The sequence below is a fragment of the Temnothorax longispinosus genome, chromosome 1 (assembly GCF_030848805.1).
Source record: "Temnothorax longispinosus isolate EJ_2023e chromosome 1, Tlon_JGU_v1, whole genome shotgun sequence".
In the NCBI taxonomy this organism is placed as follows: domain Eukaryota; kingdom Metazoa; phylum Arthropoda; class Insecta; order Hymenoptera; family Formicidae; genus Temnothorax; species Temnothorax longispinosus.
Genome location: NC_092358.1, coordinates 16,408,450 through 16,424,793, shown reverse-complemented (window position 1 = coordinate 16,424,793; position 16,344 = coordinate 16,408,450). Strand labels below are relative to the sequence as shown.

The window sequence follows — 16,344 nt, the reverse complement described above, 5'->3', positions numbered from 1 at the left end:
CAATTTTTTTCTTTTTAAATCGATGTGAAATCATTTGGGAAACACGTCTGTAATGTTTTAAACGTTTGGGAAATAATGATTTCATCTGAAAATCAAGTTACATGTGCGATAGCTGGACAGTTTCACCATGGTTTGTGAGTCATTCAATCATAGCTGAGAACGTGGAAAGTGCTGCTAAAGCATAAAAGAAACGTTCACTTTCCCAAAATGGATTCATTATTAAAGCGCTAATTGTTGCATCTTTCTCGCGGATTTTAATATATTTATAGATTGGAACCCGGAGTAATTCTCAATCCTGCGATAATTTTCATAATAGGGAAGCGGCGGCCAATCCATATGGAATGCTGTCCTTTGTTAAAATAATGTTGACTAAATAAAGGAACATACAAAAAGTATAAGATGAAAATTCCATTTTATTTTCTAACAATGGCACATTTCTAAATGTGTTTTAAAGCGCTTTGCGATTACAATTGCCACTGGAAATAAAGTAAACTCTGTTCTATGAAATATATGGATTTAAAAAAAAGCGAACTATCTTATTTGTAATAAATGCATCATAAATGCATAAGTATCGGATTAATGGATTCTATGGCAATGTATAACAAGTTCCTTTGCATGTTAATCGAATATAACTAAGAATAATATCTTAATTAAAGATGTGAATAATAAAATGAAAGAACTGAGCAAATTGTTATTTTATAATAAAATAAACATTTACGGACTATAATATAGACATAATTGCACTCTTCTAAGATAATCAGTTAGATTCAACTGCACATCAGATTCATAGCGCGATATAAATGGCCCCAATCGGTGTAATTACTGTTGTCTCGTCACACCCTTCGACATTTAATTGCATATCATCACATTTCAGCCATCGTCCTGAAGGTTTTCGACAGTAGGCAATAAAGTGACCATGAATGAGTTCGATGACACCTATCAAGCTGAAAACAATACAGTTTTTTATGTTTAATAAGTAAATAAAACGATACATAATAAGCGATATCTATATGTATATTACTAAACATACCGGTACTGTTTTATAAAATTCAGTGTAATTGGAACATCTGCTAACTGGTATTTGAGACCATGTGTTTTCTTACGATGTGTCCTCGTATCCAAATCAATAAAGATGTGGAAATTTGAACGAGTCGTTTCAGTAACTGTTCCTGGGCATTTTTTTTGTCGGCACTTACCCTGGTAATCATTTTTATTGAATAAGACAGCATCTTGCAATGCTTGAATACCTTTGGTATTTATCATTTTGATATTTACTTCAAAGTATGCAACATCCATTGGTAATGGCGATACACATTCCGGATTATTACATTCAGACGATCTAATTGCACTTGGCTCAGTCGGTTCGGAACAACAAAAGAGATTCTTCCATATCTGAGTAATCGAGTCTTCTGCAATCAACTTGTGCGGTTTGATAGATGGAGCTTCAGGATCTTTTACAATCGGATAAAATTCATTTAAAAGGACAATGCGTTCACGAAGTATTTCCATAGTTAGGCCCATCTTCATAAATTTGCATACAAATTTTAATGCGCGATTATTCGATGACTGTATAGAAAAATGATATCGAGAATCATAAAGTGCACCAAATTGCAATGTATGGATGATGGCATCAAACCCACAAGTTTTTTGAAGATCCACAGCAATATTACCAACTTTTATGATTCCTAATTTTAGCCCATTCTTCAAAAGAAAACCTCTTTTTCCTCCATTATCAAATCTCTCGTTGAGAAATCGTATTTGTGGATATGATTGAAAATAGAAACCTACTTTCGCAGGTTTGTTTTTATTACATTTTGGATTCAAATTTTGTTGGTCACCTTTAGGAAATTCAGTCGATACTTCTTCATCTGATAATAATTTCGAATAATTATGGTCGATTAATGGCGTACTCGAGAAAATAACTTCTTTTGAATTTGGCGTTGACAATTCAGCGTGTGGATCCTTTTTTGTAAAAAGTTTGTCTTGCTCATAATTTTTAGAAAAGCCATGAGTATTATTATTTGGCTGAATAAAAAGATTTCGATCAATGTTTGCGATGTCGCTGCTTTGAAGGTCGAGTACTTCAGAGAGAATTTGAGAAGTATCTTGAATATTTTTTGATTCTTCTTGGTTTTCAGGACTTATTTCATTAACGTCTACAAAACAGCTCTCCTCATTGACAAGTCCTTTCCACGCTTCACCACTCTTCAAATCAGAGTCATTCACCATGCGAGCCCTCTCGCGCAATAGACTTATTGAATTAAAATTCATATTTATATATGGCTGCTGCAATGAGGATTTTGATCCTTCGTCTGCTGAACGTGGATCTGATGCCGGTTTTCGTACTGAAGGCGCTGACTTAATACCTGCTGAACATGGAGATAATATAGGTATTTGGGAATAGAATTCTGAATGTTGATCTGCTGAACATGGTGATTTTTTCAAAGTGAGTTTTAATTCCCCGTTAGCTGCACATGCAGTTGGAGTGGGATCTTGCAAGAAGATTCCTAATCCATTGTCGAGTAAACATGAATCTGATATGGGTTCTTGCGACAAGAATCCTAATTCTTCGTCAAATGAACATGAAACTGGAGCAGCTTTTCGCGGGAATTCCGATTCTTTATCAGATGAACTAGGAGCTCGAATAGGTTTTTGCGAGGCTGATTCTTTCTCTGGTGTATGTGGAAATGGTACCGGCTGCCTGTGATTGTGATTAAAATGCTTTAATTTTGCTGCTACCTCATTAGTGCCAGAATGCAAGTCATCAATGTGCTCTTTCAAAAATCGATTTGCAGAACACGGCAAAGGGATACCTTCAAAGATTCTTTGCCTTACTTCAGCAAAATATCCTTCCTGCGAAGCTGTCGACGCATGCGTTTGTTTGCCAGGGAGGGCTGCTGCAGTCCATATAGGAAACTCTTTGGCAATTCGTTCAAGTGGCTGTATGAATTCCGAAAAATAAAAACCGTTTACAGCCTTGCACTCCATCTTTTGCTGATCAGGAGGTGTGGACATTGAAATAAGACTTTTAATCCATTGATGAGTGACGGTTAAATTCTTATCATCTTTTTCTTCAACTGAATTCAAAGTATTTTCAACTTCCTCATCAATTTCGACGTTCTCTCTCGACGTCTCCAGCTCCTCGATAATCTGTCCATGTTCAGCCATGTACTCTTCCAGAAGGCGTCTAGCTTCAAAAACCGACACTTGTTTTCCTGACACCATTATACTTTCATCTTGGTCGAGATGCAGTGCAACGATGCATGTCAGTCGAAATACATGTTCGAACTCTTGCACTGTTTGACAGTCAATCATTAAAGCAATTGTACGAAGATAAAAACCTTTGACAATAGGATGGCGTAGATCTTTAATACATTTCCACCTGGCGACAGCAGCCATTTGATGAGCCACATCCGCTCTTATTAGAGTGTTAAATGGCCGAGGTGTTTTATATCTGTCTTTCGTTGCCCATTTGAAAAGAACGTCAACATATTCCTTTAGTGTCATGCGGTTAAATGCTTCACACATAGCCAGTAACAAAGCACGCCCTAAATCAGACATAGCTTCGTCTGGTATTGTCGCCTTACATGCTCGTATCCATTCCTGAAGCCAAAATGTGATGAAAACTGCGTCATGTTTTTCCGACAACATTTGGTACACAGGAAGAGTTTTACCCTCAAAATTGATGGTAATCGTGTATAAAAATATGTGGCCAGTTTTTCGCCCTGGGATAATTTCAAATTTTTTTACCACCTTACCCGTGGCATCTAGACAAATTCGAGAAAATCCTTTTCTTACTCGGCAGTATTCTTTTTCTACGAAAATTTGTTCTGGGCTGCAGTAAAAAACGTAAAACTTCTTTGCTCCAATCTCGCGGATAGCATTGCTGTATCGGATGTCTTGTAACATATTGCGAATGCTAGTTATCATGTCCATTTTCACGCCTGATTTTATGCCAAGATCTTCCTTGTTGTGTTCCATCTTTGCTTGTCTGTAAATATGACATTTTTGTACCCACGGAGGTTCGTTCTCTCCAAATTTCATATTCTCCGCAAGTAATTTCTGCCGATATCCTGCGGCTCTTCTTCGTTTTAATTTTCGTCCAATTAATTTCCTTTCAGGACCATTTAATGGTCTCTTAACTTCTTCATGATAATCATTACGAGTATCACGCGTTGTGATTATCAAATGTAGTTCTCCGTTGACCGGTTTTTTGTAGGCAACGCCAACAATTTTATTATTACATTTTTTGCTTTTACATAATCCTTTGAACTTCAAATAGAAAGATCCAACGGCATAATTTTCATTTTCATCCTGTTCTATGCGTACGTATGACCATTTGCCCAGAAAAGCACATGGGAATTTGTACATATTCCAAAATGCTTTTGTGATTACATTTGGCCAAACCCATGATTTCAATCTTTTCTGTTGGTGATTAGAAGTCTGATCGGGCTTTATCTGTTCCCACTCAGTGGGTGAAAGAACTAGAGGGAACGAATCAACACCAATGTCAGAATCTCCATTCTCGTCATCATGATAAGATGATTTGTCCGATTCAGAATCCTCTGATAGTTCATCAATGATATCATCTTCGATGGTCGACTTCGATGGTAGTGGTCTTGGAGGTTGGATATTTATACCCAAATTCTGACGAGCTGCTTCGAGACTTCCATTTTTATTATCTCTTACGTATGTATAAACTGAATGCGGTTTCCATTTTCCATTGAGCTCTTTGCTCATGTTTTTCCAAACTTTTGCAGAACTCGAAGGAAAATTGTTGGTATTAAAATATTGCATATATTTCTGAATTAACAGAATTGCTTCTCGGTTAGGAACACTACAAGGCCGTCCCATCTAAAAAAAATGAAGAAAAAATATTACATACTCTCAATATTCATTACAGCAATCAGAAAAATAACTTATTGAATGCCCCGATAGGAAAACATTTATAAATTATATGACGAAATCTTAATGAAATTTGGAATGCTACAATTATGTCTCTATATTTAGCAACAATATGGAGAAATTTAGACCTTTCATCAAATATTGATAAATATTTGCACAATTTATTTCTAAATAGTATTTCAGCAAACTAGCAGCATTATGGCAAATCTTAGTGGAATGATGGCAAAATTAAATTTGGAAAGAAATTACCTCTAATAATTTATAAATGTATTTAAGTTTTATTATTTTTAGAATATTTTGTGAAATAAAATAAATCAATATGTATGCTTTAAAATGTACAATTATTCTGAAATTATAATTTTGAAATGTTATGACATGAAATATTACACAATTATAATAAATATAACACAATAATTGTGCGTAAATTATACTCTAAATTGAATATATTAATTTTTGGGCAAATATCATTTAAAAATTTTATCCCGACATAACCGCTACGTTATGGCGAAGCACATTATTAATGCAATTATTGTGAAATTTTTTCCTTTCGTGATGCAGTTAGTGTATAATATTTGAGCAAATATCTTTTAGAAATTTTATCCATTTTCCTATTGGGATGGATCCAGATTATTATCGTTTAATGTGGCAGATGTGTTATGATCATGGAAAATTGTCAAAGATTACTACACTATTTCACTATTTTTTTAAACGAAAACTTACTCTCACGGTGATACATTCAATACAATATACTTTCTTTTTTATTTGAACATCCAGAACACTTTCACTCAATAATGAGTTCTATAATAATACTAAACACAGGAGAAGAAAACGAACAGAAGAAATTACATAGTCTCAATAGTCTTTTGTTTTTATTGTTTGTCTGATCTGGGTTGTGTCGATAAATCCGTTAAAATTCCGGTCGGTATATAATTCTCCGAAAATTGTTATTTATTGAAAAAAATAAAAACAAAGTTTGGAAACGAAATTTGGGAATGCACGTAACTTTTGTACCTTTTACTAGACTTTAAATAACCTAACGTCATCAATTCCTTCTTTTACAACAAAATTCGAATTTTATGCATGTTTTACTACAATTCAAAATTAGAATAATGGTAGATTTTATTTTATATTTGATGATATTTGATTTTGTTTCTTGGATATACATCGCGTGACTAATGCCAAAAGAGCGGATGAGCCAAAATTGAATTTGTTATGAATAAGACATCTGCACGTTATTTAACTGTATAACAAAAACTGATAATCACAGCTCAAAAAAATAAAGTGGCATTAAAAAGCTGAAGAAATTTTCCATCAAAATAAGTATTCGATCGCTAAATCGAAAAATAATTAAATGTGCGTAAGTTTATAGGCTGTTTTGACATTAATCACTATATATTTTCATTATTGTATGGATTTAAATATAATTAGGACTAAAATTTTTTATATACAAATAACTTACCAGCCTACCATGTTTAATGATAACTGACACTGATTATCCTTGACGTCTGTATGCCATATGAAAAAAAGCCAATATTTTCCAGTCGAATTTTTCTAGGTAATTCCACAATGCTTTTTTAGAACTCTTCGTTTCACAGTGTGACACCTATCTTAACAAGACAAAATTAATTTCTCTATTATTAAATTATTTATTATTAAATTATTAAATTATTAAATTAATTATTATCTAATTTTACTTTGCGCATTGTTTATGTAACCATAGCGAACAAATCTAGCCCTCTGTGACGGCAAAAGAGGAAATGTTGGCCGTGCCGCGAGTGCCACTATAGCCCCGACCGTTTGAAGCGCACCATTCTCCCCGAAAGATTCCTGCAGGCTAAGTGCGATTCTCTGCAGAGATCCATCATCCTAATAAAACAGTATGCATATCAATTGTTGAACTTGTTAATAAAACTATATATTTCCGTACCTCTGGCGGAAAAGTGTTTATTTATGAGATGTCTAAGAGAACTACTAAAGCACGAGCGTGTTGATTAGCGACTGGTGACTTCAATTGTTGCAAGATTCTGCGAGAAAGCAAAAAATAAGCTATCAAAACTCGCGCAAATCTTGTAATTTAATTAAATGTGAAAACACGTTAGCTACCTATCGAGAACTTCTTCGGAATATAAGACAACCAACGACCTGGAGCACTGCAGCACTTCGTAATGCGTAAGAACATCCCGAGCTGCTTCAAAGGGACAAATACTAACAAATTCGGACAGAGTTTGATGGATATTCTCCATAAATGGGCGGATTGCCTCTGTGTCATTTCCAGTCTCGACAGAACTTAAAATCATAGCTAGTAAGCCGATATCCAATTTCGCCCTAAAAAAATTGAGATTTGTTGTTGATTAAACTTCGGAGTTAAATAGTATAATACTTATTAAGTGTCATAAAAGTTTTATTACCTTAGATATTTTTCATTTTTACTCCAGGAGGATTTGCCATTGCCCCGTTAGCCACCTAAGATGTTGCCCGCTCAGCACGTGGCTCACGTTATTTTGCACGGACGTGGGGTTGGACTTTGCTGAGCATATATGCTGCTTTCAGCATTACATGTAGCATAATAACCTAAACAGAAAATGATACAAAAATTATACATTTCAAATTACAAATATGTTATGCGTAATGATACATTTCGCATTACATATTTCTTTTGTGGAGTTCTAAAATAATATAATTAACTTTACCTATACATACCAAGAAAATGCAACAATTAGCGCTAATAATGAATCCATTTTAGGAAAGTGAACGTTTCTTTTATGCTTTAGCAGCACTTTCCACATTCTCAGCTGTGATTGGATGACTCACAAACCATGGTAAAACTGTCCAGCTATCGCACATGTGACATGTAGGGTAGACCGGGGACAAAAGTAACATTTTGAGTTTAAGATTTTATAACAGTTAAAATATAATATCTACGTAAAAAAGACCTGTACCTTTAGATGTAGAATTTATTTGACTACAAAATTTTCTTGTGCTGAATTCAGTAATGTAACTAGAAAAAAAGTTATTATTGTTTAAAGAATATGAAGAATACTGTTACAACCGTCCCAACCCCCGGGACAATTGTAACAGCAGAGGGGAACAATTGTACCACATCATCTATAAACAAAATAATGGTTATTTAGTAGGTTTATATAATCAATCTTACGAATTTTCTATAAAAAATGTAACTTTAATGATAAAATAATTTGTTACATGACAATATCAGTATTTTTACATTATAGCAAACAAAAACAAATAATACTGTTTTCTCAACTGAAAGATTATTTATAATCATATATATTTAAAGGGTTAGGTTAAGTTGAAGTTGTCCCCGAGCAACGGGGACAATTGTAACGCTACAACTGTCCCCAGACATTGATGTTACAATTGTCCCCTAATGATATTTTATGATTCGAAGTAAATTTTTTACATAAATATCTGGATGAAAGTCAATCGTATTATGCAAATCATCAACATAAATAATCACTAAAACATATAAAAATAAAACCTTATACCTTCGGCATAAAGAAAGAAAAATATTTCAGATTTTATGCACGTAAGAAAACTTACTTCAGGAAGGAAAAAAGTAACTTCTTCTCCTGCACACGTGCACGTTCCGCGAGGGGCGGCAATGAACTAAGGAACAAATGCCGCTCTATCTAGTGGATCTCGCCTCGCGGTCATACACACGTACCTTTTATAGTTTAAGAAATATTCACGATGTTACAACTGTACCCTGTTACTTTTGTCCCCGGTCTACCCTAACTTGATTTTCAGATAAAATCATTATTTCCCAAATGTTTAAAACATTACAGACGTGTTTCCCAAATGATTTCACGTTGATTTGAAAAGAAAAAAATTGTTTTTAAAATTATGTCTGCTAACTATACATTCAATTAATTTTTATTAATTATAAATAAACTATTATTTCCTAAACTATGAAACTATATTCCTAAACTTGCCCAAACGATTCCCAAACTATTAAAATAATCAATAATAAGAAATATCAAATTTGTCTGCTAAGTATATCGAGGTACTACGCGGCCACGTTCTTAGACATGCACCAATCCCGTTCAAAGCAATGACCCTATAGTAAAGATGCTTCAAGTAAGAGATTGGACACCATCCACCGTCCGCCATATTATTCAGGACACCTATGGCGCGTTTTCAAAAAAATGTTTAAATCAGTTCAGTATCTATATACAAAGATCTTTATTAACATACAAAAACTAAATTTAATTAAAAATTCATATGTGTATTAATAGTTCAAAAAAAAAAATCTAATTTTTGAAAAAATTTAAAAATAAACACGTACGTTATAATAATGTTCAAACAGCGCGGAGTATATATAACCACTATATCAAAATTATTTATCTTCCTATTTATATTTTTAAAGAAGTGAAAGCATTTAAAACATTGACAGAAAGCATTAGTTAGATTATATCTTATTTTAATTAACCTATTAACCTCTTAACGTATACTAGCCTCCTCAAATTTTTGTTTATTTTTTAATAAAAGAACTTTTATTACTTGCTATAAATTATTATACTTTTGTTAGCATAAAGTTGGTGTCATACAAGTACGATTTCTTGAATAATTGCACGTTGTTTGCACTGAAGTTACAAATCTCGCAAGCGCCAAGCAGAAACGTTAATATTATTATCATTAATAAATTTGATTAATTTCTTTACACTAAACATAATTTTCGACCTATATTGACATTATTATTACAATTTTGATTTAATTTGCTAGAGTTTCAATATTTTTATTTTGTTAAATAATTATAATTGTAATGTTATTTTGATTTAATACTTTATAATTTTAAAGAAAATAATTTATTATTTAAGTATATTATAAATATTTAAGGGTCGACAGGAGTAACACTACCGACCTCTGTCGGGTTGCTTAGCTGCGAGTCCGTATTTTATTTATTATAAATTTTTTAAGAGCCAAAATGGAAAATCCGGCTATGTACCAGCTTGCGGCTGATATTACTGATTAAAACAAGCATAAGTTTAATGAGATTCGTTAATTAATTTGGCTAAAATTTGGGAAAAGCCGTTCCTGAGCAGCTTTGCAGCTCTAAGCAAGCCTGCTTTTAATCAGTAATATCAGCCGCAAGCTGGTACATAGCCGGATTTTACATTTTGGCTCTTAAAAAATTTATAATAAATAAAATACGGACTCGCAGCTAAGCAACCCGACAGAGGTCGGTAGTGTTACTCCTGTCGACCCTTAATAATGATAACTTTTTCCCTTGTAGTTGTCCTGAACAATATGACGGATCAAAGTACCAATCAAAAGTTGTCTAAACGATGTCCAATCTCTTAAGCCCCTTGCACAATGCTAGGCAATAGGCAATAGGAATAGGAAATAACAAAAAAATCGTTAATTACAACCTAAAAAATTCGAATGCTATGATTGGTTTTGGCAACAGGCAATAGGCACAGAATTTCCAACGTGACGGAAACTCTGTGTCTATTGCCTGTGTCACTGTTTATTCTGCATTTATACATGATTTCTGATTTCTATTCCTTGTTCCTATTGCCTATTGCCTAGCATTGTGCAAGGGGCTTTACTTGAGGATCTCTACCCTATAGTATCTCCGTTACTGCAAAGCGATAAAAAAAGATAACCAAACTTAATGAGCGTTAGAGCCACCGCACAAGACTCTCGTATGGTCACGTAGCGTAACGTAACGTGAATCAACGCACAAGAAACGTATCGGTTAGAGCCTCCGCACAAGCTCTCGTATGGTAACGTAACGTAGATCAACGCACAAGAAACGTATAACGCCGTAACGGCCGTAACCAATACGTTTCTTGTGCGTTGACTCACGTTATGTTACGCTACGTGACCATACGAGAGTCTTGTGCGGTGGCTCTTACCGTCACGCCGCTTTCATATTTTGTGTTATAACTGATAACTCTACTGTGCTTTCTTTATTGAAGGAAAATAATCGGATGTGTGCTGTGATCATATTGATCATTTTATTATTTAAAAAGATTTACTAATGGCGGTAGTCTCGAATATTCTTGATACGGTACTTGCAGCCCAAGGACATGGCGGACCTAGAAAGGGTGCATCCCCATGGAGAAAGAAATAGCGGAACGGAATTAAAACGGAATTCCTTTGATTGGCTAATATCCCATCTTGAGAGCCCCCACCTGGAGATTAGCCAGTCAGAGTGATTCCGATTTAATTCCGTTCCGCTATATTTCTCTCTCCATGGGGATGCAGCCTTATACTGTGCTACTACGCACATTTCTGAACAGCCAATAAAATTTTGTTCCAGCGATCGCCATTTGGTGGCAAATTGGGTACAAAACAAAAAATTAAAATGCTTTGAAAAAAATATATAATATTATATATAATATAAAAAATATAAAATTGCTATAAATATATCTTTGTTAGTCCAAATTTTTATAAATAATGTTTTAAAAAGCGTCACATTTGAACATAAACGAAACGCCATCTCATTGGCTCACGGACTTGTGACGTCACCACGATCTCGATGACATCTCCATAAAAGAAACAAGTGTCAGTGTTAAATAATATTGTTTTAAGACGATATATCATATCAATATAAAGTAAAAACTCGAAAAAATGGTTGATTCGGGCTTTGTAAAAGGTAATTCCAATAATTTACCAAAAGTAGACATGTTTATAGTATGTGAATATGTGAAAAATAATGACAACTTTAATGCTGCTGAGGTCCGCAATGCAAAAATGAACGTGTAAGTTTTTAACATAAGAAAATTTATTAAAATTTGATTATATTTATCTTTTACAATATTGTTAATATGGCTTACACATTTATTTGTTGTTATTTTAGTTCTTCTCGACAAAACTATGGAGATTCCGCGGTAATTATTTAGTTTAGGGGCCTCACCTCAAAATATCGATGTAATTATGCTCAATCGACGCGTTTTTGCACGAAACGAAAGAATCTGGCAGAAAAAAATGTCGCTCTGCCCCACGACGCGAGATATTAAACGTTAAAGTTGACAGAAATCAGTATGCCTATTTTCTAACTTTTTAACGACGATGTCGCTATCGTTATGTAGCGACAATTGTCGCTTGCGCGAACGACACTGTAACGATAAAGCTATTCTGTAACTTAGGCTAACGATACCGTATCGATACAAAATGCGGTACTGACGTCGTTACCGAAACGAGTATACTCGGATTCATATAACTCTATCGCTGTAGTATTCAGCCAATAAAATCTCGTCTTTGAAACATCCTTTCTGATGAGTTTAAGGGGATGCTAAAGTGACTCAATTACCGACAATTACAGTCAAAGGTCTAATTTTGAAACGGCTTTATAGATCGCAAAATCCTTTTACAGGAGTAAAGTATAGGTACTAATGAAGGGTAGGAATGTAAAATAATTAGTAATAACTGAAAAAAATTAAAAATGCTGTTACCTTATTTTCTAATATAAACAGTTGTATAAGTAATATGTACAAAATAAAATGTTCCCACCCTTCAGAAGACGTGCACAAACAATAACGTACCTTTGAAATTGAGATTGAAAGCTTGGAATAAAAATGAGAGCTTCGAAGAAATTATAACCTCTATAACCATGTCTATCCTTGTCTATCATCATTGTCTATACAAGGACAGATATAGAATTCGGTCGTTAATACAAACGTCTTTAGGATCCCCTTTAAGGGGATGCTAAAGCCGTCCAAATTACCGACAATTACAGTCAAAGGTCTAATTTTGAAACGGTTTTACAGATCGCAAAATCCTTTTACAGGAGTAAAGTATAGGTACTAATGAAGGGTGGGATATTGTAAAATAATTAATAATAATTGAAAAAAATGTAAAAATGCTGTCACCTCATAACCTTATTTTCTAATATAAATAGTTGTATAAGTAATATATGTACGAAAAAAAATTTAAACTATTGAATTTAGAAATTACATCAACTGACCAAAATCTTGGTCGAAATTAATAATGTCTCGATGATGATCTGAAAATGTGCTGTGTGAATCCGACAAACCCAGCTCACGGTTTTTTTAATGTTCATATCGGTAAAGACGTTATATATTGCCAGTTACGGTCGATTTAAATTACAATTGTTATTCTATTCACTGACAAAAGAAATTTATCATTCTGTTTATTATACACCGTCGACGGAAGCATCGGTTCTCCATCTTATAGTTGTTATTGCGATAAATATTACCACAGCCCCAGTGGTCGAATTGGCACGACACCCGCACGGTATAGGGGAGGTTCCAGGTTCAAACCCTGGCTGGGGTAATATTTTTTCGCAATAAAAAAAAATTTAAACTATTGAATTTAGAAATTACATCAACTGATCAAAATCTTGGTCGAAATTAATAATGTCTCGATGATGATCTGAAAATGTGCTGTGTGAATCCGACAAACCAAGTTGGCTCACGGTTTTTTCAATGTTCATATCGGTAAAGACGTTATATATTGCCAGTTACGGTCGATTTAAATTACAATTGTTATTCTATTCACTGGCAAAAGAAATTTATCATTCTGTTTGAAATGTTTCCACCCTTCAGAAGACATGCACAAACAATAACGTACCTTTGAAATTCAGATTGAAAGCCTGGAATAAAAATGAGAGCTTCGAAAAAATCGTGTATATTTTTCACAAAAATATTCACGCAGAGCCATATATATAATACTACTATATTGTCAGCATCCATAAGCGGTGCGGGTCGAAACACTACGGTGCCGACAATCACCGTCTGTCTCTATCCACAGTTGCCTTGCCACTTATGCGCATGCTCGGCAACTAATGGGCGTCAAATGTGAGATCGGTGAGGGGGGAACTTAAAGGTAACCGGTGCCTCGAGCCCATAATCTAAAATTTCTGTTAATTGCATCAGTAACAGCAATTTTTTACTAAAATGGGTAAAAAAAAAGTGTTACTTATGCGATTACAAATTTGATAAAAATAAGCACATTTCTTTGCACCAGTAAGTATTACATGTATATGTATGTAAACAAATAAATTAACTTTGCGTCCACTATGTCAAATAAATACATACTTATAAGTATAATACGTTCTAATACATAAGAATGAGAGAAAAGAGTGCTGTCACTAATAAAATAATTCTTATTTCAAGCTTCCCAAACCAACATCAGCAGAATCGTAAACAGTGGTTAGAAGTTTGCGGATTGAATGAAACGGATAATGTGTCCCAAGTTTTTGTGTGTACACGTCATTTCCATCCACACCATTACACTGTCGCAAATAAAAAGATAAGGTTACTTTCTATGGCTGTACCTAGCACAGTTATTTTAAGTCCTGAAGCAGAGGTTGGTAAGTAACCAAACATTTCAACAATTATTATATATCGAGATCAAAAGAAAAATATAATCAGTCGTACCATTAATAAATATTTTGTAAATGCAGAAAAGATTTGTTCTCTTCCACCAAAGAAAAATTCAACGGACATTACCTATGATAATCACAGCATTGTTCAATCGGACGAAATAATACAACCATGTATTCAGAGTGACAATATTGGTATATATATGAGCAATATGGGTTTTCATTTTTATATACTATACATTTGTAATGTAATATTTTATTATTTAAAAAATTATTTTTTATTGTAGAGTCCAGCATTGTTTTGGATCATGTCGAAAACACCTGTGAAGACATAAACAACAACAAAGAAAACAGGGAAATGCTCACAATCAATAACGTCATTACCGATAACAATACAGCAGCTCTTTAAAGTCTCAATGTTACAATGGTAATTCATTTTCATCATTAAATTAATTTTGGCATTTTTTCTTTTTTAGAAAATGTATATTTTGTAGAGTACATAAATAAGTGCACTATAAATGTAATTTATATTTTTTTACATTTTAGGTTTTGAAGAATTAACACCTAAGAAAGAATGTCGTGTTTTACAGCCTCGATACGTTTCCGAAATTGAATTGTCTGATTTTGCTACTCCTCGAAAAGCTAAAAAGACATTAAACTTTATAAAGTCTACAGATACTAAGAAGTCTAAAGCTATTGCACGACTAAAAGCCGCAAATAGAAAACAGGCTAAACGGATTGTCACTATGAAGCAGATGATGTTTCATCTTCAGAAGAAAGGACTGATCTCGAAGAATGCTGAAGATACTATACTAGTAATACAATACGATTTGCTATATTTTAATTTTAATAATTTTAAGTTTTTATAACATTTAATTTATCATTTTTATTATTAGGGATTGATTCCGGAGAAAATGAAACAAATTTTAAACAAGAAGTTGAAACACAGTAAAAGCTATTCACCAGAGATACGCAGTTTTGCTCTGACTCTACACTTTTACTCGCCTAAGGCATAACTATGTACGTAAAACATGGAATAATCTACTGCCAAGTCCCACAACTATTAGAGAGTGGTACCGAGTTGTTGACGGATCACCAGGCTTCACAAAAGAAGCCTTACAAGCAATTGCGTTGCGGTATACAGACTCAAAACCTACAATAGTAAATTTAGTGATAGATGAAATGTGAATACGGGAACAAATTATTTTTGATAAAAATCGATTTTACGGTGGCATCGATTATGGCACTATATTACATACATATAATGATAACCATTGCGTTCCTGTAGCTAAAAGTGCCTTAATGTTTATGGCTGTATCTCTTAATGACAATTGGAAAGTACCCATTGGGTACTTTTTAATTAACACTTTAAATAGTGTTGAACGAACAAACCTATTATGTCGGGCATTGCAAGAGTTAAATAACAGTAAATGTAAAGTGTATTCTATCACTTTTGATGGCGCTTCTTCCAACATTTGTATGTGCACTGATTTAGGCGCAAATTTTGCATATGGCCCAAAATTTAAACCATATTTTATTAATCCGGAAACAAATAAAGAATGCTTCATTTTTTTTAACTTCTGCCATATGATTAAATTAGTGAGAAATACGTTAAGCGATAAAAAAATTTTAAAAACAAGCGACAACGATATAATTTCGTAGAATCATATAAAAATGTTGCACGAATTTCAAACAAAAGAAGGTTTAAGAGCCGCGAATAAACTAACGAATAAACACATTAATTTTGAGAATAATCGGATGAATGTTAAATTAGCAATTCAAACTCTCAGCGAAAGCGTTTATAAATCATTTGTTTTTTTAACGAGTTTGCCTGATGAGCATGTAAAATCACAATTTAAGGATTGCCTTAAGACAGCAAATTTTTGTTTACAGTTTAACAATATGGGAGATATGTTAAACTGTAAAAATAAATTTTTTAAGCACAATTTTAATACACCATTAAATGAAAGTAATTTCTCAGTTATGCGAGCGTACGCTGAAGGTTTTAAAAAATATATTACAACTTTACGCTTGGAAGATGGTCAATATTACAGAGCAATAGAAGAACAGGTTTTATAGGATTTATTATTTGTTTACGAAATATGTTTCAATTATTTGAAAAATTAAAG

General features: G+C 33.5%; 1 protein-coding gene and 2 long non-coding RNA genes across 5 annotated transcripts in view; 2 read left to right on the top strand and 1 right to left on the bottom strand.

The window, feature by feature from the left end:
• The window catches only part of LOC139812008 (uncharacterized), a 259,939-nt gene that overhangs the window by 11,843 nt on the left and 231,752 nt on the right, over positions 1-16,344 (top strand). The window lies entirely within an intron of this gene.
• On the bottom strand, positions 396-7,468 carry LOC139811859 (uncharacterized). 2 transcript variants are annotated; one of them, XM_071776306.1, is made up of 8 exons: positions 7,314-7,468; positions 7,009-7,230; positions 6,833-6,929; positions 6,600-6,771; positions 6,373-6,512; positions 1,276-4,854; positions 1,031-1,197; positions 396-944 (listed from the first exon to the last, which is right to left on the bottom strand). In XM_071776306.1, the coding sequence occupies exons 5-8, from the start codon at positions 6,373-6,375 to the stop codon at positions 785-787; spliced, it is 3,909 nt and encodes a 1,302-aa protein (XP_071632407.1). In that variant the 5' UTR covers positions 6,376-6,512; positions 6,600-6,771; positions 6,833-6,929; positions 7,009-7,230; positions 7,314-7,468; the 3' UTR covers positions 396-784. The 2 variants fall into 2 exon arrangements, with proteins under 2 accessions (XP_071632407.1, XP_071632398.1); XM_071776297.1 differs by having other exon boundaries at positions 1,031-4,854; positions 6,365-6,512.
• On the top strand, positions 13,673-15,367 carry LOC139811840 (uncharacterized). 2 transcript variants are annotated; one of them, XR_011731755.1, is made up of 6 exons: positions 13,673-13,856; positions 14,007-14,203; positions 14,297-14,410; positions 14,503-14,642; positions 14,762-15,030; positions 15,112-15,367. It is a non-coding gene; the product is annotated as an uncharacterized lncRNA (long non-coding RNA). The 2 variants fall into 2 exon arrangements; XR_011731756.1 differs by having other exon boundaries at positions 13,683-13,716.